This window comes from Physella acuta, unplaced genomic scaffold (genome assembly GCF_028476545.2).
Source record: "Physella acuta isolate Inbredline_101_S28 unplaced genomic scaffold, ASM2847654v3 ptg001039l, whole genome shotgun sequence".
Taxonomy (NCBI): domain Eukaryota; kingdom Metazoa; phylum Mollusca; class Gastropoda; family Physidae; genus Physella; species Physella acuta.
This window is the reverse complement of record NW_026732556.1, coordinates 42,574-65,703: the sequence shown is the minus strand read 5'-3', so window position 1 is coordinate 65,703 and position 23,130 is coordinate 42,574. Positions and strand designations below refer to the sequence as shown.

Below are 23,130 nucleotides of genomic sequence, written 5' to 3'. Positions count from 1 at the left end.
GTAAGTTAATACTGGGCAATTAATTGATCAAACTGGAAGTGGGTGGGTATTCTACAGGTTGTGACCCTGAGAGTAAGGTTTATAAATAGTCACAAACGTTATTGAGAACACAACAGAAACAAGTCTTGAACGCTTTTGTCTAAACTCAAGTGCTAATGATAAAGGAATATATTTGCCAGTTTTAGTATAGCAGGTGAAAATGACCAACAAGTTTTGAGTCTGAACTATTAGTATCAGAGGTAGAAGATGAAGAATGGCAGCCAACAGTATCAAGCAGCTCTGATGACGAGGTCTACCCACTATACTGCATTTCAACTATCAATAATGTGTCAACAGTTGGCACTCATAATGAAATGAAACGGCTGGTGCAAAGTGAAGAAAAAGAAATATTTTCAGGAAAGACAAAGTAACAGTACACTAGACCACTGCCTGAAGTGCTAATCCCAGGAAATTTATAAACAGCCTGACCCTAAATATTTCTTTTGTGCATGAATACAAAAAATAATACAACCAATATTTGACTGCATTAGCAGAGATGGAGAGAAAGCAAGAGGAGACACTGGCACTCTGCAGAATAACAATTTAGTTGTATGTCAATTCAGTTCTGCTTATGGAAGTTTTTCAAGGCAGAATTTTCTATGAAGAAATTCAGCAACCTTCTGGGTCATATTCACTTCACAACAATAACACTAACAGTCCATCAGGCTCATGGTATATTTGCTTCCATTATGGTAGATATTCCATTCAAATTTAGAAAGGTGTTATGTTTCTGGAGAGATCATTACTAATTAGCAAGTGGTTGATTTTAGAGGTGGGAGTAGATTTATCCAATACATACCAAGCAATTCCGATAAGTATGGAATTAAAATATTTTGGACATGTGACTCATGTAACACCACTAAAAGGGTGCCCATATTTTATTAAAAAAAACAACTAAAGTTCCCTGCCAGCAAAAGGAAATGTCCAGTTATTTTAATTTTAACTAACAACTGTGCTCTCTGAGGTGCAAATTTTTAAAACGTGTTAATGTTCAAATATTTTGTTACTAAAGTTGATTACTTCAATTGGTTTGATATTTTTGTTACTCAAATACCTTCAGATTGTTAATTTATAGTTAAACTTTGAAAATGTAACACAATGACTTAACCCACAATGAGTAAAATCAAATTGTTAGAAGCCAGTTTATAAGTTATAAATATTTTTTCCATTCAAAATTGTGTACGGGTGTGTAGCACCCAGTTGCCAGGGACCGTATAAAAAAATTTCAAACCCTCATAAAAATTTTTTTTACGCATATTTTTAAAATTTACAACCTCCAATGTGTTCATCCCAACCACCTTATAGATGGGAATGAGGCCCAGAAAAATTTATAAAACGAGACTCGAGATATGAGCAAAAATATAGCGACTTCGGGTGGATTACACCCAGTCGCCGGGGAAAGGGTTAAAATAATGATTTTATACAAAGAGAATAGGCCTAAGTGTTTTTAAAATAGAATATGTTAAGTAGGCCTAGTCTATGTGATTACTAAATTAAACTACTAAGGAAGTAGGCCTTCTGTTGTAGTACTAGCCTGCTATAAAATAAATATTATTAATTTAGGCCTATAGGCTATAGGCCCCTACAATTTAAAATAAATAATAGTTTTAGTGGATAAAAAATAAGTTGGTGTATTTGACTTGACTAAGTATCATTAGTATAACTTAAAAACTTAAAACTAATGCAGCAAATAAGTGGCATATGGTACTAGTTAGATTTACTAGCCTACTACTTCTATTTTTACTACTTCCATACAGTTACAGGCAGCCTAAGATTTGCATTCAACGGCAACTCATGGACTGACTCTAGTGCCATTCTATCATATTCTAAATTCTAATAGTAATGCTAATAGACTTACACTGAAGTGGTATTTGTGAACATGTCTTGAACTTAAACATTTAGGCCTAACATATTTTACAGTAGATTTGTGTTATGGTTAAAGAAAAATAATGGAAAGTTAAAGTATGAACTAGATTAGATGTAGTACAAATATTCTTAAACTAACTTGTTAACAATGACTAATGCAACACCAATGATGTTATTTGTGTTGATCTGGTATTTTCAACATCCTCTACCTGTACATGTTATGGTGTTTTTTTTTCTGCTGATGTTGATCCTACTTTTAGAAACTAGAGCTAGAAGAGATGTAAAAATCTCTTCTCCTTCTCCCTCAACCATGCTTATGTGCTAGAATCTTATCAGTTACTATTGTTGTTCTTTAAATAGGGTGGGGGTTAAACAAACTTGGCTCATATGGTTTTCTGAATAAATAACTTTCATACTTTTCAGTATAATTTTTCCTTAAAAAAATTTCATACTGTTTAAACTTATATATATATTGAATATTTCTTTCACATAATTTAATGGCAGAAAAAGTTCTTAACAGTGCCATAAATAATTTGTCTGCCCCCCCCCCAATACAATTTAAGTGTTATTAACTTTCTTGATCTAGTTTACATTGAACTACTAAATGACAGGTGAATTGTATTATGTTAAGCATAATAGTACTCAAATGCACAACTGATAACTAAAGTATGGCCTTGATTACTTGGATTTATTACCATTTATTCTATAACTAATTAACTTTGATTTTTGAATAACATACAGGTACTAAAATCAAAGCAAAAATGTAATTATAATTTATAATAATAATAAACGTTGGAGTACATTGAAGGTTAGCACATGTTTTTATTTTTACACCACGTAATACATTTTAAACATTTTTTCATCACATAGATTACAAATTCTACTTCAATAACATTTTCTCTTTATATAAAAGCTTCATTATTTATGGTGGCTATTAATATTTAAAGTAAAGCCAGCACTACTTATGTTAAAATGTGAGTTTTAAAAACTTCAGCATGGCGTAGGTTAAACAAAGTGTGTGATTACCTAACTTGAGATTACTAATTAAAGACCATTCTTAAATACCAGAATCAAATTCTTATTTTTCTTTGATATGTAATTATGGAACTTAACACCAGTGGATTTGACTAACAAACAAATATAGAATAATACTGCAGCTAAGAATGATAATTTATTTAGCCTGCTTGCTTTTATTTTAGTGAAAATACTTTAAAATATGCACATACCTAACCTGGTTATGTGGAGAAAGAAAAAAACTTTTAAATGAAAACAAATAATTTTTAACTTTTTGTGTTATATGGTCTGATCCTCAAAATTTACACTATTTATTATCAAATGGCTTGTCCCATCCAAATAACAATACTGTTTGTTTTATGGTGTCATTTAATTTTTCCCATTGGCATAGATACAGGTAAATACATTACTATTAAAGGATTAGTAATACACAATTACAGTACTACAGAGTAAATATTAAATAAATTGGAAACCTAAATTCTTTCAATTTTGCCTGCAGTAAATAGTTGTATTTTATTTTCACCTAGTTAGCTTCTGAAAAGACTGAATTTTCAAGCTTTTTAACCAACATTCTTAAACGTCTGTACATTTTTAAAGCACAAGTTACTAAAGTACCTTATTGCATAATAGTTAATAGTTTCTCAAAATGGGAACACAGATGTATTTACTATAAATAAAAAAATGAAAGTGAGTCATTTTCATTTTAAACTTCAATAGACAACATGTATAACTTAAAATTTACATTATAATTTGATATTGTTTTGCTAATGTTAGTTGAGGTTTGATGAATGCTACTTTTAAGTTACTTTTTTATATATCATTATCAGACTGCATTATTAAGAAAGGGTTTTGCAAAAGCTATGTACATATTATGCATGTAGTGTTAGAAAATAGAGATGATTTGAGTCTTGCAACAAATAAAATTATATTTTATTTCAATTCTTCAGTTATTTTTACATTGATTACACATATTGTTAGGCTTGAACTTGAGTAAACTTTACCATTCTCAGTAATCTCAGTAATGGGTGTTGGCAATTAAGTAGGCTAGACATAGTTCTGGTATATCATTGTTGTAATTGACAAACCCAGCAAAGCAATTTACTTATTGAACAAACGCACTAAGTAGGTTTAAGTTTAAAATCCAGAGTTGAATTTAAACAAAATACTGAAATGTAAAAAAAAATTGTTTGTAACCACATTCTTTTAAGATCTAAATCAAAATGTATTAGGTTTTGTTTTATTATACATTTTTATAAAATGAAATTTTGTGTTTGCTTATTTACCTTGCTGCTTAATAGCAGCTAAATATCATGAAAAGGAGATCCAAGTAATAAACTGCATTTTTTAGCTGACAACTAATAGCTATGAACAATGTCTAGTCTACTGCTATTTGTTTTTACTAACCCCATCTGTGGTTGTATAAGTTCATGTTTTAGTTTAATTTAGCATTCTACACTTCATCACTTTTCTTTTACAGAGACGATAGTCAGGTATCAGTTATGGAATTGGACCTTTCTCAAGTCCCACTTCCACCATCAGCACCAGTACAGAAAAAAAACAGCAAAAGCAAAGCTAGGTCACCATCGCCACATGTTACTGCAAAAGAAGGGAACAAAAAAGGCAAGAGGAGGAAGAAAAAGAAAAGGCATAGTTCATCAAAATATCAGACGGATGAAGATGACGATGTGCAAGAGGTGAGATTTTTAAAATTATTTTTAAGTCATTATTATACAGTCAATCTATGAAATTCTTGATAGTCTTAATTTAAAGGTCAATGTTTGTGATGTGGATGTAAATTATTTTCTTGGTGAATTGCCAATGCAGCCTAATTATTTACTGGTAACTTAATAATGGATAGGACATTTCTGAATGATTGCTGTACATCTTATCAATCAGTGAGATATTTCTGTTTATTTTTGTTTTCCTGTCTGATGTCCAGACTTTATGGAACATGTATTTCTTATGTTTGGTGTGCCTTGAAACTAGTTGGGCTCAGTCAAGTACTATGTTAAGGATCTAATTAAAACTATCTGAATTCAAATTAGAATCCTTTATCCTACCTGTCTTTTTTCTCTTGAAAACACCTTCTCAACACTATGTGAAACTTATTTATTTTCTGTAACAGGTTACTTGTAGTTGTAGGAGTCATCTTTCCTATACTTTTTATTATACTATACCAAATAAATTCACATTTAGAATACAGAGACAAAAATGCACCTGGTAACAAACATCAAGTAATGATTCTTCATTGTTTTTAAAAAACAAACTCTTTACTATAGGGCGCAACTAATTTTCTTTTTTAACCTTAATGAGATTATTTTTTAACACTTAATGAACTTTACATCTGTCCTATTGACTTTCAGGTCTCAAGGATATATTTTTTATGTATAAAAGTATAATATTTATGATCACGTGAATCTAAAATCTAATAGTGTAAACTCAAAAAGTAACCTAAACACAACTTTTTCTTTTTGGCAATCAGTTCTGGAGAATTAAGGTGACTGCTGTAAAGTCATGTGATTAATGTGGTATCTTTTAAATGTTTTTACAGTTTTTTTGTTCTTTTACTGTGATCTTGTGCTTTTCATTGCATGTTTTTTAAAAAATATTTTTGGGGTCATCCATACACATCCACAAAGGAGGAATCTGACATTTAAAACATCCATTTACTTATAGGATACACCAAACATCCTGTAAATAAAAAGTTATAGTGTCTATATTGATGGATGACCACTTTAGGATAATCTTTCCAGCTTGTCATATTATTGTGTGTGGTCAAACTGGTCATTGGAAGTACTTTAGCGATGTCACAAAAGAGGGCTGCTTATTCTTTGAGTTACTAAAACACATTTTATTCCTGTGTTTGGTGGCTCTTGGTTATTTGTTATGCATCATGTAGGCCTACATCAATTACCTAAATACTGTTGACTCTCTTTTCTAAATGTCAAGCTTTCCATTTAAAACTCTTTTTATGTAGAGCTACAATCTACAAAAATAAAACTAAAATAGTGTTGCATTCTTTTTGTGTTTTGGCTAACTGTGCGGTTACTGTGTGTAGATATTTTTTATAGGTTATATAATATATAGTATAGGCCAATAGGTATGCCAAACATTACTTCATAATGCCAACTTAAAATATAAACTAACAAAAAGTATATAACGCTTATATTTTGCAAGTATGCAAGTGGCAGTAGAAATCCAGTTGTGCAGATTTCAGTTGATAACGTAGTGTGCAATGACATACTTTGTCATATTAGATTATAGGTCTCCTACTTACTAGGTCACGGTAAATTGAAGGTAGGCCTTGTTTACTTCATTTTAATTTTAAATTCTAACTAAAGAAATCTAGCAGATCTATCACTGATGCAGTTTATTGATACCAACCTCTATCATTGAACAATTTGTTGTAAAATACGAACCCAAGAACACATTAAAAATATAACATTTTTAAGAATCTAACTGTTTCGGGGTTGGCCTAGTTTAACTAATATTCTGGCTTTTGGCCGAGAGTGGGTCAAGATGGGATTTAACTCACGAAAATGAATACAAACAAATGACGTAGCATTTTAATTTTATACCAACTCAGTAAAATAGCTTTGGAAATGTGAGGTCTGCAATTGATTCTGTTGTTAGTTCTAGATACATAATCTACAATCACTTTGAAAAAAACATTAAAACAAATAGATTTAATAGGGATACTGGCATTATTATTCATAGGCCTGTAACTACAACTCGTAGACTAAATCTAGAATCTTTTAATGTTACAAGTAGCCTATGCCTAAACGTTGTGAAGTTTGTATTTTTATATTAATATCATTAGGCATAGTCTGTGTGCCTATGCAGCAGTATGCAGATAATTTCGAAAATCGACAACGGCACAAGTGACAATCTGTGTGCGCAGTATCCGATAGTTCTTTCCGTCTCGTCCTAGTTGAGTCTAGATCTCGAATCAAGTTCTCTAGTACTAGAAATCTAGTAGATCTTCTAGATCTATATACTCCAGTAATAATGCACCTACGCTAGGCCTAGATTTCTAGATCTAGAATCTAGGCCTACAGGTCTAGTTCTAGCAGTCATAACTAGAAAGGGCTTAAATATTAGGTTATATTAGACGATCTTTCCCCCTCATCTTTTTAGTTAAATAATCTAAATTTCAAGTCCTTTAATTTCCATATTCAACAGTTAGGCCTAGGCACCTAACCCTGAGATAGGCATAGGACTAAACGTGTACAGTAGCCAAGGCCACTACCATGAAATCTGCTGTCGTTTTAAGTAGGTCACCAATCCACCGCCGATCGAGGGGTCTAGGGCCAGTGTTGGCTGTTTGTCATTCTTTAACTTTAACACTTTGTCTTGTAAAATCTAGTGGAATAAACAACACAAGTAGACTTTATTTAAAAGGCAAAAAATTGTTACATTTTAAAATCTAATTTCTTATAACTAAGCGATATGCCTTGAACAATACCGTTATAAAGTTTATTTACCGCCAGTGCTCCCACAACGGCCGCGAGCACGCAGATCGATCTATTTTTAGCTAAGCGTAGGAATATTTAATATAGCCTAGCCTAGACTAATAGAACTACGCTCTTTACCAATACTTAGATTCTAGATCTAAACTAGATTCTAGGCCTATTTAGAACATGCTTTTTAGTTACACCCGTAGACTACTTTATATTACCTTATATTTAAATCGTAATTTTGCTCATACTTCAACACTCATTTTTTTTTTACAGTTTATTCCATTTCTTGCATAAAATTTACTAGAAAAAAAGTTTACTAGATCTAGATCAAGATCCATAAGTCTAATTCTAGAGATTATATAGATCTATCACCGTTCAATATAATAATGATGACATTTCATTGACCGAGATCTAGATATAGATCTAGCTGTAACTATACTTTTCCCCCTATGCATCATGGTATAAAATTATATTTTATGATATACAATGGGGGGGGGCTCATTTTTAAAATTTCCCCCCTCTTCACACATTGTCATTGTCACAAACAGCCAGATTCTCCCTAAAATGACGTTACACCTCTACCCAGAGCCGGCGTTAGGAATACGCGGGGCCTAGGGCCAACCATCTGCGCGGGGCCTGCTTTTTTCCATTTTATATATATATATATATATATATATATATATATATATATATATATATATATATATATATATATATATATATATGTGTGTGTGTGCGTGTGTGTGTGTATAGCCCTATATAATATGCATAAACACATAATAACACATAAATGTTTTGGAGTCTATAAGACTTTAATAACAGATGTTTAGGCCTACCTCTCCCACGTTTTAACCCTATGTTTGTAGTTGTTTTTTTTCCTTGCTAATATATTAAATCACTTTTGACAGTTATGTAATTCATACCAAATCACTAAAGAAAATTCAATCACGTGCCAAATAATTAGTAAAATAAAGTTGTTTAAATTGTTTGTTGTTGACTTATTGTTAATATAAAAGCAGGGGCGTAGAGGGGCGGGGGAGGGGGGTGCGGGGTGACACCAAGGCAAAAAATAGCAAAACATATACTGAAATATGATAGTTCCGCTTTAAAAAGTGGCTAAGTAGAGTGTTAAAAAGTCTTTTAAGAGCAAATTTGATAAATCCCGACAAGGGTGGAGAGGGGGGCGGGGGTGACACTATGACGCAAACCTGCTAATGATAGAGAAAACACGCTACATCAACACTTTTAACTTTCTTCCAAAAAAGTAATAATAAATCACTCTGTCTAATGCCCCTTGATATAGATCCTAAGGGCCTCCCCCCCCCCCCCCCCCCTCGTCGCCCTGTTCCCACTCCTCTGCACGCAACTGAATGTTAATTATGTTATACCAAGGCAAGTAGGCCTACATATTCGACATCTACAACAAGAAAGTCAGGACTAGCGTTCATCAGGTCACTAACTGTCTACTACAGGCATCCCTCTGCTCACTAAAAGGACGTCTTCATCGGGCCGCATACAATAGAGTATCTTTTTCCCAAATTTACATCCCATGTCAGGTCGGGGGCTGATTCGCGTCCAACTATCTCCAGTCAGCTCAGGTCAAATGCGAGGCGACCGTACCCTACACCAGTGTTTCTTCCAGACTTTTTTCTCCGGGGGGGGGGGGGGCACTTGAAATCTTCGGGGGGGGGGGGCGGTAAACTTTCTTCGGGGGGGGGGGGGCGGACACTGTTAAAAGTATATATTTTCTATATAAATTATATAAATTTCATTTCGTTCGGGGGGGGGGGGGCGGTAAAAAATTTTCGGGGGGGGGGGGGGGGGGGGGCGAAGCCCCCACGAAGAGATGCCTGGAAGAAACTCTGCCCTACACAAAGGGGAGGTCTGACACTGTTTTTGTATCGAATTACGGCCTGTCCCAGTTCAGGTGGGTGATAACTCACTAACATCAACCGTGGCCTCAGTTATAACAATCAACAACTTCGGCATTCGACCATTTAGTTTTTCCCAATTGAATTCAGCAACAATTTTTTTACAAAATTTAGTTTACAAACTAATTTAGATAACAATGACAGTGCTGAAGCGCGGGGCCCCTTCAAGCGCGGGGCCTGGGGCGACCGCCCCGTTTGCCACCCCCTAACGCCGGCTCTGCCTCTACCCACTACCAGATTAATTTTTTTTTAACATCGATTTTTTTCCCTTAAATACTGAGTTCGGTCAACATTGAGTATTTTAATCATTTTCTATTGCAATATATTGAAACAATTTTCTAAAATGCGATAACGGGGCTAAAATTCACTATCTTTCAAAACCTTTTGAAAATACTTGTCATACTAACTGACCCTCCCCTCCCCCATTATCTCATCGTCACAAAATTACGGATCTCCCACCTAGTGTGACGTCATGAAAGACGACCCCTAACTAAACACCAATAAGATTGGTGTATTAAATGTGTATCACAAATTTAGTTTTCCGTCTTTGCCACCCTTAAATAATTATTCTGTAAGTCTAAATTCCACACTGTTATCTTGAAGGAGCACAAGTGTTCCTAAAACTGATGATGTGTTTGAATGTCAGACATCCTATGAAGTATTATTGTTGATTTGAGGAATTAATTACATTATATTTTTATAAGAAACATACAGGTGATGTGACAAAGGCCAAAGCTCTCCATGAGCTGTAGAATCATAGGGATGGATGTTTTTAATAAGCCTTTGTAAAGTCAAGTTGTTATTTTTTATCAGCACACTCCAACCAAAGGGGTCTGTGTGTTGGTTGTCCAATATGTTGCCTGCTTTGAGAGTGTTGGGTTTCAGAGATCCTCACTCTGCTTGGTGAAGGCCCATTATTTACAGTTTAATTTTTTCTATTCATGTATAATTTTTACCTCTGTGTGTCTTCTATGAGTAATTCTTTATTAAGTTGTTGCATGGTCTGTTGTAGTAACATTTCACTTATTTGTAACCATTAAATTTGTTTTAATAACATGAGTTGGTTTGAAGTGAGCTAAACAGTTCATTTTTCTCTTTAAGACTGTAATTTCTGAAGACTCAGATGGTGCCCAGGCTGTTCATGAACCAACAGTTTTACTTGTCAAGGATACCAAAGGTAATTAGTTCATTTGTTACTTTACTTTCTAGTTACATTTTTTTTTAAATCCATCTTTTCTTTGAGCACTTTTGTTTTAGTTGCAAATAGATCTACATGTTTTTTTTTTGCTAAAATTAAAATGTAACTTTGGTGTTCATACAATTTTTAAAAATAAACAACTAATCATACAAGGTTAACATTCCATATTTTTGCTAAGCCAATTTGAACAATAAATATCACTTTCGATAAATAGTTAAATGTTAATTAGTAATAAAACAGATAGTGTTAGTTAAATGTAACAGATTTTCAATGTACATAATTTCAGATTAAACTTTTTGTGCAATTAAAAAATACAATTGTTACTTAGTTTTTGTCAAATATTTCTAAAAAAAATTTTTTTATGTGAATAGTAAAGCTGATTAATATCTAAGCTGAGTTTTATTGCATGCTGAGTAAGCTATAAGCATAATTTATTTTTCCTGCAGCAAGTATTAAGGTCCCTATACAAGAACCAGAAGTCAGTGCCCCAGTTGCACAACTTTACAAAGATGATCCCCCTTTAGTGAGCCAGTCAACAAAGTCAACAGCTTCTGCTCAAGTGCCAGCAGGTAGCACACAAGCAGGAAAATTACAGTTTAAGCTTGCCTCTGACCCTGGGTCAGGAAAGACTAAAGTACTGTTTCAACTGAAAAAAACCTTAAAACCTAATGCGCTTAAGTCTGGCTCAGATGATGAAGACAAAGAAGAAGTGGTTGAGGAAGAAGCCAAACAAATCATTGAGAAAACAGCAGCAGGTGAATTTGTCCCTACCAGGTTTAAGGTGTCTAAAAAACATGAAATGTTTCGTCCCAGCACAGTTGAAGCACTTGCCAAACCTGTCTTTGATCCAGCATTGGCTCTGGCGTCAGTCATGTCAGCGGCAAGTCAGATCTCAGCTGCTGTTTCAGCTTTAGAGGCAGCTGAGCTGAAGGAGAGAGAGGGGTCTGATGATGAGAAAGGTGATGATGACAGGAGAAAGGATAGTGATAAAGGTCTGAGGAGAAGTGATAGACGGAGAAGTAGAAAAGATAGCAGAGAAAGTGAGAGAGATGATAGCAGTTCCAGGTATTCTAGATACAAGAGCCGACATGATGAACGAGACTCTGACAGGAATACTCGCTCTACATCTTCCAGGCGTCAGAGAGATGATGACAGGCGCAAGTATGAGGAGCAGAAACGCAGGGATGAGAGCAGTGATAGAAGGAGATCTTCTAGAATAAGGCAAGACCAAGAGGACAAGAAGAATAAAGCTGGTGATAGTAAGGAATCTGTTGGCAGGAGAAAGTCAAAAGTTGAGGAAAACCCTTCCTCTGATGCTACAAAGAACACACAAAGGAGAAGGAGCCACAGTACAGAAGAAAAAAGTCAGCCTTCTCCAAAAAGTTTGTCAAAATCTGAAGATGTCGCATCTAATGAAGAAATCAATGCTGAGGAGGCTGTCACTTCTGAAGACAGTAGTGCAAAAGAAGATAAAATTGATAATCAGAAGATAATGGATGAAAAAATACTCAAACCAGCTGAGGAGATAGCATCAGATGAGAACATTCTAGAACCAGTGGCTGTTGAGGGGAGTCATTCACCTGATGCTACAGGGCCTGAAGCATCAAGTGCTGAACCTAGTAGTGTAGAGGTCAGTCAGCCCCAGGTGGAAGTGCAGCATGATTCCACACAGCTGAAAACAGAGACCAGCGAGTCTGATGAGAAAAAACATATTCAGAAGATTGTCATTCGCAGATCAACAGAAACCAATGACTTTGAAATTACCAGAAATGATTTGGCCAGGAAATCATCTGATGAAGGAAATGCAGAATCCACTGCTGATGAATCCAAACAGCCAGTTGCTGAGAAACTAAAGCAGTCAACTAATGCTTCATCTGAGTCAGATCACGAGAAGGAGACCAAAGTTGATTCTGCAACACCTGTTAAGAGAAAACGAGGTAGACCTAGGAAAATTAGCAACCAACCAGTTGGTAGGAGAAAAAAATCTGACTCAGAGAGTAGCCACAAAGAGGATGTACCCCAGAAACCCCCTTCTCCTGTGCCAGCCAAAGTTGCCTCTCCCAAAGCTAAATTTCCTGTGTATGTACCAGAGCCAGCATTACCACCAGAGCAGGTTCTGGTGGATGTGTCTGCTATTCCAGGAAAAAGTAAATGGGAAATGGATGAAGAGGATGAAATGGAGGAGACAGTTAAACGCACCAGTTCTAGATTTGGCGGCTATGCTGCAGATGTTGCGCCAGTTAAAACCTACGAGCCCCCTGAGTCAACCTGGAGAAGATCTTCCCGGCACCAGGCAAAGAAAGTTGATAAACCAATGCCAATATCCAAGATGAGGGAAAGCAGCAGTACAGGCAATGAAGATGATCATTCACTAGATCATGGTAAGCACAAGAAGAAACACAATCATAAAAGCAGGGAGAAGAAAGGAAAGAAAAAGAAGAAACATGACGACAAGGAAGGTCATCGTGAAGAGAAGGAAGAAGAAGAGAAGCCCTCTAGTGGTGGACTAAACTCATCCAGTGAGAAAGTTGGGTCTGAGCAGAAGAAGAAAGAAGAAAGTATTAAGACCAAAGTAGATCTAGACACTGCTAAACTGGTGACTTATTTAAAGGAATATAGTGGGAAAGAGGAGTCCAAGGGGAAAGAAGATGTAACAAAAGTAAAAGTTGAGCATGACAACTCTAAAATTGTCAGCTATCTCAAGGAGTATAGTGGTAAAATGACGGAGGAGACGGTAGTGGACCAGCTTGAAGATGTGAAGCAGGAAAATGTTTCCTTAAACACTGAGGAAAGTGTCAACACTGAAAAAGCAAGGGAGGGGAGATCATCCCCAGTGGATGGTAGGCAGAGTGCAACACTAAAATCAGAATCTAAAGAAAGTAGCAGAGAAAATAGTATAGATAAAGCATCTATGAGCAAGGCAAAAGGAAGATCAAATAGCCCTGAGAAAGGCAGAGATAGGCGGGATAGGTCTAAGTCATCTGAAGATAACAAAGAAAAAACTGATGCTTCTAAAACATCTGAGAGGAATAGAGAAAGAAGGGATAGGTCTAAGTCATCTGAAAGGAGTAGGGAAAAGAGGGATAGGTCAAATTCAGCGGATAGGAAAAGAGAAAAAACTGATGGTACTAAACTATCTGACAGGAATAGAGAAAGAAGGGATAGGTCTAAATCTTCGGAGAGAACCAGAGAAAAAAGGGATAGGTCTAAATCTTCTGAGAGAACCAGAGAAAAAAGGGATAGGTCTAAATCTTTGGAGAGAACCAGAGAAAAAAGGGATAGGTCTAAGTCAGTAGAAAGAGATCGAAGAAGAAGTCAACGATCGCCTGATCGAAGATTTGGCAGGTCTCCATATTGGAGATCCAGGAATAGGAGAAATAGGTCCAAGTCTACATCCCCAGACAGGAGAAACAGGTCAAAATCCACATCCCCTCATAGAAATGACAGGAGAAACAGGTCAAAATCCACATCCCCTCATAGAAATGACAGGAGAAACAGGTCACGATCCAAATCCCCAGACAAAGGGTACTCCTACAGAAGGTACCAAGGCTCAAGTAGAGATTATGGGCGTAGTGGAAGAAAGGCTTGGGATAGAAGGCGGCGATCTAGGTCTGGTTCATCTGGGAGCAGTAATGAACGTAAAAGACGTAAGGGTAGTGAAGAAAAGTCCCGCAAGGACAAGAGTCCAGAAATGAAAGAAGAAACCATAGCAGTCAAGCCATCAGAGGGTAGCCAAAACTCAGAGGCCAGTGCTAGCAAGGAACCAGAGCTCATCTATCCAGAGATTGACTTCTCAGCCATTGACCTTGCTTCTATACCAATACCTGGGGAAATCCCATTGCCCATTAAAAAAGAAGCAGACAAAGAGTCAGTTATTAAAGAAGCAGAAGTTAAGCCTATTGTCTTAGAAGACTTAATTGTTGATGAGCCAATGGAGATTTCTGATGACGATGATGCATCAAATGGTATAGAGATTGTTAAAGATAAAGTATTTGATGATGTGCAGAACAAATCCACCACTGATTTACTGAGTACTTCAACTCTTTCCATTGTGGAGAGTGCATCCACACCTGATTCTGGTAAAGACAAGCAAGTCAAATTTTCTATTTTGGGTTCAGCTAAAAAGTTGAAGCAAACAGTTATATCTGGGGTGCTTGATGATGGTGTAGAACACCGTACACATAGGATGAGCTTGAGTATCTTGACTGAGAAGAAAACAGTGGTTGAAAATGTACCAGATGTACCAAAAGCTGAGGCGTCAGGAAATGTAGAGGTACCCAAAGAGGAAGTTGTGCCTACAGAAGTTAAAGAAACTGAGCCAGCTCAGGAAGCTGTTCAAGTGACTGAAGGCTTGAAACCCAGTGTAGTTGAGAGTGGTGATGATGAGCTTAGCAAGCCTAAAGCTAAGGAAGTGGAGCTGAAGCCTAATGTACCACCTGGGAAGTTGAAGTTCAAGTATGTTCCTTTATGGGAAATGGAAGAGAGTGAAAAAAGGCCGGTCATAGAAGAGTTACCTAAGAAGGAAGAGAAGAATCTTAGTTTAGCTTTAGACTATGGAAGTGAAAGTTCTGACATAGAAGATGAGGAGAGATCCCCAATGAAAAAGAAAGTACCAGATAGGAGTGAAGATGTCAGTACAGCTCAAGTTGTAGAGGAGGGTGTCAGCAGTACTGAGGTGACACAGGTAGAAACTACTTCAGGGACTTTAGACGTCAGTGAGAAAGGAAAGGTCAAGGAAGAAGAACAGTCAATGCCTGTTGTAAAAAACGTTGAGCTGGTTGAAGATAAAGCTGAACCAGAAGAATCATCACCAGTGCAGTCACCACCACAAGAGACAGCATCAGAAGAGACAACACCAGTAGAATCATCCATGCAATCACCACCTGAAGAGGCATTACCAATAAAATCACCACCAGCGCAATCACCACCAGAAGAGACACCACCAGAAGAATCGTCACCAGCACAACACAACCAAAGTGATGAAGCCTACTCTCCATCCCATCCCTCTCTAGAAGATTCTGATGACATTGTGCCACTTCCTAGTCCCAAAACTAAGCCCAGTGTTGTGGAGAAAACTAGTTCCATACAACCCTCAGGCCCTGCCATATTGAGCTCTTTACCTGTTCCTTCAATAACAAGTTTCTCTCAAACTTGTGTACCACCTGCCACAGTAATGGTTACAGCCCCATTCACATCAGCCATTCCACCAGTCATCTCTTCCCTTATTGGTACCAAACCAACTGTAGATTTGCCCTATGTTGCATATCCTCATATCCCACAACCTGGTATGATTGGATCTACACAAAGTGCATTACTTAACATACAGCCTGTCCCTCCACCATCAGTACCACTGCCAAGTCTTCAGTCATCTATTGGAACACCAATCATTGCTCCAGTCCCTCCACCATCAATATCACTGCCAAGTCTACAGGTGTCACATTGTGCACCAGTCATTGCCCCAGTGCCACCTCCATCAATATCACTGCCAAGCCTGCAAGTGGCACCAATCATCGCCCCAGTCCCACCACCTTCTGTCCTGGGCACCCCAGCAGTCATACAACCAGCGCTGACAGCAGAAGCCTTCAAGCCTGTAACGTACCCAACTGTGCCGTTGCCCCTAACAACACCCAAACCTGTCCCTCCACCAGCAGGGCAGTTAACATGGGCCAGTTCAATCAGCTCTGTTTTAACACAGCCACTTCCTACAACAACCTCCCAGAGTCTATTGGGGTTTCAGGCGCTTCCAGCCTTGAGAGGCCTAGCTCCTGTGACAGTAGCTCCAGTACCTCCCCCAGGGATTGCCCCACTGCATACCATACCACTACCAGCAGTCACCCAGCCCATGCCTGTTCCACCTGTTACCCAGGCACCAGATGCAGAAAACAGCCCTGTCCCTGTACAGCCAGTCAAATACAGAATCAGTGGATTCGACCAGGGTCCTATAGCAGCTCTTCCACCTCCAGCTGTCTCCATACCAACTCTACTATCTGTGTCGCAGCCTTCCTCCACTGATGCTAATGTTGTTCATTCAACCCAAGGATCTCACCCCTTGTCGTCATCAGTTACTGAGGGTAAAGCTCCATCCACACCAGTTGTATTGAAATCTTCTCCAGCACTTCCACCCAGAGTTTCATCTGGTGTTTCTAAACGCCCTAAAATATCATCCATCTTATCACAGCCAAAAATAGAAGACCCTGAACTTCTAGAAAAACTAAGTAAACACGAAGTTGTAAAATGTCCACTGCCATCCACATGTGAAACTGCTGATCAAAGTTCTACAGCACAGTCAGCTAAAGAAGATACTAAAACCAATGCAGTGGCAACAGATAAACCAGACATGAAACCAGCAGACACAGAAGCTGTTAGCAGCCAGCCTGAAGGCTCTGCTCAAGCTTCTCCATCAGTTGAAACCTCCACTGTAGTAGCCCAGGACATAGACTTTGATATGACCAGTATTCCACTGCCTGAAAGTATACCTCTGCCAGGTAGTCCTATGCCACAAGAGCCAGCCAAGAAGGAACCTGAGTCAGGTTCTCCCCACAAGTCATCTGAACCTTCTGTTTATCCAGATTCAAGCTCAGCCATTTCACCCAAGAGTCAAACGCTAGGTTCATTGTTGGCTGATAGGAAGAAAAGGTTTTCACAGTCCCCATTGGCTATTGGAATGTTACCCAAAGTACCCCTCACTCAGTCTCCACTTGCTATTGGTCCATTACCAAAATTACCTCCAGAGCCGGAGAGTTTAAACACAGATGTAAGCACAAGTGGGAAGAAGAGTTCATTGGGGTCTGATGTCAAATCTAAACCTTTAATATCCCTTGGTGTAAAATCAAAGACACCTCAGTTGGATAAAGAAGAGCCAAAGTCAACAGCATCTAGCTCATCAAGGATACACATTGTTCTTAAAAGTAAATCAGCTCTGCAGAAAACTTCAGTTCCAGGCTTTGAAGATGAAGGTAGTGATAATGAGAATGCTTCTGAAGAACAACATACTGAGCCAGCTTCTGATGTGGACAGTAGCATTCTATCTACATGTGGTGAAGAGAAGGCTGAGCATCAAACATCTGCCATCAGTAGCAGTGAGCAAGGAAATGAGCAGGAAGAAGCACCTGTACAAAGTCGACCAAAGATCGTAAATTTGACAGATATTGAGGCATTCCCTGTGCAGGTGATAACAAGCACTAGGAAAGAAGAAGATACTCCTGCATCTTCTTGGCCGGAGTTTACTGTTGCTAAACGTGGGAGGGAGGACGAAGATGGGAAGAAGAAACAAAGTGACTTAGATGGGAAAGAAAGAAGCAAGAAACGAGACAGGAGAGGAAGTGAAGAGGATGAAAAGAGAACTGACAGGAAAAGAAGAGCAAACAATGACAGTGATGATGAGACTGACAGAAGAGATCATAGGAGAAGAAGGGATGATGGCAACAGAAAAAGAGATGATGATTATGATGAAGACATTAGGAGAAAAGTTAAAAAGGAACTAGATGATGATGGTTATGAAGATCGCCGTGGAAGCAGAAAAGATGAGAAAGGTGATGACAGAGGGGGTAAAAGCAGACAAGATAAAGATGATGATAGTTATGGAAGAAGACGAAGCAGAGATGACAGCTATAGTAAAAGGCGAGGGAAGGATGATGATGATGAGTATAGAAGGAGGAGTCGCTATGATAAGGATGATTACAGGAAGAAGCAAAAGTATGACAGTGGTAGGTACAGTGACAGCAGAAGTGGCAGGTATTCTGAGCGAGATAGAAGTAGAGAAAGGAGCAGAGACAGAGACCGTAGCCCTGAACATGATAGAGGGGACAAAAGTCGCAGTAAGTCAAGGACTTACAAAAGAAGCAGAAAAAGTAGAAGCAGAAGTCAGAGCCCGGTTAGAAAAAGAGAAAGAAGTAGGGAAAGATATGACAAGACTCGTGACAGTAGAAGCCGGAGTAATAGTAGAGACAGAGATAGAAAGTCTCGGGATGAGAGAGGCTCTAGAAAGAAAGATTCAAGATCATTTAAAGAGGATCTTTTAGAAGAATTTACAAAGTCATCTAATTCTACTGATGTCCAAGATGAACTGTTTAAAGTTGCTGCTATAGGATCATCTTATGTGTCTGAATACCCACCTGACCAAGGGCACATGTATGCGACAGAACAAGAATACTCCAGTATGCCAGAACCAACCATGTATTCAGTTCCTCCCCCTGTTGTGGATGTTCCTCCAGCATATCCTGATCCAAATTATGCCAGCCAGTATCAAACACCTTATGAACAGCAGCAGTATGGTCCATGGCAAAGTCAGCCTAGTCATGATTCATACAGTCAGGATGCTACAGGTCAGTACCAGCCATCAGACCATCAGGCACCACCGCCTAATCAGTATCCATTCCACCAGCAGCAACATACACACTATCCTCCTCCGCAGTCATATCAGGCAAGCCCATATCTTTCACAACCTGGTGTACCGCCACAATCATTACCACCGCCTCATCTGCAACATGCAAGCGGTGGACCTCCACCTCACATTCCATTAGACCAGCATGGACAGCCCATTCCAGGACACTACCCACCTGCTCAGCTGCCAGTCATCCCTACCTACAACCAGGCTGGACCACAAACTCATTTACAACCTCAATTCACCCAAGAAAATTGTCCACCACCACATTTTGTTTCTTCAGACTCGCAGTTTAAAATGCATTCTGGAACCATTCGAGGGTCACTACTTCCCCTTCCTTCTCGAGGTCCACTTTTACAAACACCGATGGTTCCACGAATAGTCATGGATAATTCTTCCAGTTTTGGCACTCCCAGATTCCCACCACCTGATGTTAGGTCCTCACCTAATATGTCAAAACCACCTTCAAAAGTTCCCAGAAAACCCAGAGTCCCTGTTTTTGATGACAGTTTAAATAGTGAAACTTTTGCTCTCAAAGCTGTTGTGCCCACTTCCGACCTTACGATGACAGGTTCATTCACAACCACCAGTGCCAGAGGGGAAATGAGAAAATCTTCAACTGAACTATCATATGAAAAATCATTAAACCCTGAACCATCCTTTGAGACCTCATCCCTGGCTGAAGCTGAATTTGATACATCTGTTAAACAGGAAAGTAAAGGAAAATCTAGAAAGAAGAGCAATCTAGAAGATGTTAATGAACCTACAGTGTCTTCTTCTGGTGTGGAGGATACAACTGGAGATACAGGCAGTGATTCAGGCACAGATTCATCACAGAAGCCTTTGAAGGTAAGTCACTGAGGTTATCTCTTGTAAATTACTACAAAATTTGTTAGTGTATTTTGAAGTTATTTATTTGAATGAATGTTAGTTTCTTACTTGTAATATATTCTTTAAATTTTTATATAAATAACTATATTTTAGCATTTGAAGTAATCAATAAAAAGGTGTGAAATTTTGGGAATTCCCTAAAAACACAATTCTGGTTTTGCAACAAGTGCATAACCTATAATAAACATTATTTCTATATACACATCTATTTCCTCCCTACATTTAGCTTAGTAAAATGTTTTATTCTCTTGAACTTGAAAGTGATTTATATCTGTATTCTCTATTTCTGAGAAGCCAAGAAGGTGCTCGAAGAATTCTTCCTTCAGTTTGTTGAACTGAAATTACATAATAATTTAAAGCTTATAAATAACCTATGTAAAGTATTCTGTGTAAAATTTAACCAAACCAGTGTTTGACAGTTTATAAAATATTCCATTTCAAGGATTAAATGATTTAAGGTAAGAATGTTGTAATTCATGACATGGCTTAACTAAAGTCTGTTTACCACTTACTAGTTTACACGAGTTATACATTTAAAAAAAAACCTTCACCTCATTGCCCAAAATCTTTCACATAAACTTGACTGCATTGTGATTTTTTATTAAAATATATTTTGTACTAATTTTTGTATGAATATTTAAAATAACAGTAACGAATCGAATCGCACTTCTCTTGCCTATTTATAATTTATAAGAAAAACATGTTTTAGGTTAAATCTAGATGGCGCCGTAACAGTGAAGCTGAAGCAGTAGTTGATACGTCTACGCCTCCTCAAGCATCCACCCCACCCCCATCAACCAGAGGCCCTACTAGCCCAGATGCCTCACCCAAAGAAATGAGGAGAACCAGATCTAGAGCAGCAGCTGAGGAGTCTGGATCTAATCTGGAGACACCTCCCCCACCCCCACCACCTAGGAAAAGAATTAAAATGGAAATGGAATCAGAGGAGCTAAAATTAAATGTAAGTATCATTATTCCTAATTTTAATAATAATATGATAATTTATAGTGTTGTTAAATTTTACTCCATGATTCTAATTTTTTAAAATTTAAAAAAATGGCCACAAAATAAGATGTTACAGCATAACACCCAAGATTCTAGTAAAGGCAAAATCTCAGTGTTTTTTCTGTCAGTATTGCTCTCAGGGTATAAGTACCAAAACATAAGTGAAAAAAGCTTTGATACACCCTATGGCTTTCTTATTATTACCCCAGTTTATTTATAGTGTGTGTGCTATTACAAAAAATGTATTTCCTCTGGCTGAACAATAAAGAAAACAAATCTTTATTGTCTTCAGAATTTGGTCCAAGGATATTTAATCAAAATCCTTAGGTCCTGAAACTTTCATTTCACAACGTAACTCAGGTCTCTTACTAAATTAACAAGCGGCCAGCCTTTTTTAAAATCATCAATTAGCATGTTGGCTTATGATTATGTTTACAAAGGCAAACCAAAGATTGTAAATGTTTTGGTGTTGTAATCTGTATGGCTGTATTTTACTACAGACTGAGCAAGACATGAAGACTGAATGCATTAAGGAGGAGACTGAAGAGCCACAAGACTTGGCAACTCTTATTAAGAGGCCAGATTTTCCTAAATTTGAAATTATTACAGAAAATATTCATTTAACTGAAAGGTTTGATGTACTTTCTTTTTTACTCATTTACTTTTTTCTTTTCTATTGATTGATTAAAGAAATAAATGTTACCCTTGAACTGTAAACAAACAACTTGTCTTACATTATCTTAGACTTAGTTTTTATAACCTTTTTTAACAACCCAGCCATTGTATTTTAATAAAATTCTGCATGTGTAGGAAAAGATCCAAGAGCATGAAGCGAATGTTGTGTGACTGTACTACATCTAGGGAGGACAGGGCCATGGGACTTGAAGCTTGCGGTTCTGACTGTTTGAACAGGATGCTAATGATAGAATGGTAACACATTTGCTTTTTTTCATACTCTTTCTTGATTTTATTCTAGCTCTACAATTTTAAGATAATCTAAACTCTTGAATATGAATAAGTTCAAAAGCCAGAAATGTATAGCTGAATAGACTTAATATTTCTAGAGAGGTTCTTGTCAAAATTGTAAACATGTAGTGCTTTGAAACTGTATTTGTAACCTTAAATCTTTGCAGTGGTTCAAGGTGTCCTTGTGGGGAGTACTGTAAGAATCGGCGCTTCCAAAAGAAAATTTACTCCAAAACTCTGCCATTCTCTGCTGGAGACAAAGGCTGGGGATTGCGTGCTGAAGAAGACATGGAGGAAAAGTTAGTTCAATTATCACGTTTAAACATTTTTTATGCATAATTGATTGACACCATTTACTTTATTGTAAACAATGGTGTAGGCAGTTGTGGGGGGGGGGGGGGTAACCTAGAACTTCACCATGGACCCTCAAATATAAATATATTATATATTTATAGGCCTACATATTTATACATTTATGTATGTAGTTATATTATCAAGCTCTGTATGCTCTTCTTACATAATTTATCTAATGCCTTTTGATTTTAACTTAATTAAACAAGAATGTTCAATTTTGTTAGAGGTACTTTCATTATGGAATATGTTGGTGAACTTCTGGATTATGAAGAGTTTGTGAGACGGACAAAGCAGTACTCAAAGTCTGGGCTGAAGCATCATTACTTTATGGCATTAAATGCAGATGAGGTTGTGGATGCCACACTTAAAGGCAGCATCTCACGTTTCATCAACCATAGCTGTGACCCTAATTGTGAAACGCAAAAGGTAATTTATTCAGTCTTCATAACTGTGTTGCTCCTGTTTTTGTACAATTATTACTTTATTTGTTCAAAAAGCTTCTGTTGTTAATATTTAAACACAAATTTCCCCTGTAGTAGACACAAGTAGCTTTAATAAGGCTTGTATTTATTTCATTTCTAGTGGACTGTCAATGGAGAATTGCGTGTTGGGTTCTTCACCAGGAAGCCAGTGAAGAAAGGAGAAGAATTAACCTTTGATTATCAATTTGAACATTATGGGTAAATAACTTTGAACTATTACAATCTTAATGTATTATATATCTTTAAGACTGTACTTTTATTGTTTGTTCTACAAAATTAGAGGTATAATTTGAATGTTTGTAATTTTAAAAATTCCAATTGTATTAAACTGTATCAATTCCCAGTGAACCACAGAAATGTTATTGTGGGTCTGAGAACTGTAGAGGATATATAGGGCTTGTCAAGTCACCTACAAGGAACAATAAGAAGAAAGAGAGGAAGAAGCGAGAAATCTTTAAAGATGAGTTGGTTAGTAGTTTTGTTTTTTACAAAATTGTTTACCAAGATTTCATTATTCTATTTCACTTATTACACGATTTAA

At 37.2% G+C, this 23,130-nt stretch overlaps 1 protein-coding gene across 6 annotated transcripts in view; it reads left to right on the top strand.

The window, feature by feature from the left end:
- LOC131954909 (titin homolog) overlaps positions 1-23,130 on the top strand; it is a 32,346-nt gene that overhangs the window by 1,538 nt on the left and 7,678 nt on the right. For all 6 annotated transcript variants that reach the window (XM_059318742.1, XM_059318741.1, XM_059318744.1 and 3 more), the window contains 10 exons: positions 4,397-4,613; positions 10,412-10,487; positions 10,955-19,740; positions 20,492-20,743; positions 21,288-21,418; positions 21,598-21,717; positions 21,921-22,052; positions 22,332-22,533; positions 22,690-22,787; positions 22,934-23,057. In XM_059318742.1, coding sequence (XP_059174725.1) covers positions 4,397-4,613; positions 10,412-10,487; positions 10,955-19,740; positions 20,492-20,743; positions 21,288-21,418; positions 21,598-21,717; positions 21,921-22,052; positions 22,332-22,533; positions 22,690-22,787; positions 22,934-23,057 — 10,138 coding nt within the window. The remainder of the gene's footprint in view (positions 1-4,396; positions 4,614-10,411; positions 10,488-10,954; positions 19,741-20,491; positions 20,744-21,287; positions 21,419-21,597; positions 21,718-21,920; positions 22,053-22,331; positions 22,534-22,689; positions 22,788-22,933; positions 23,058-23,130) is intronic.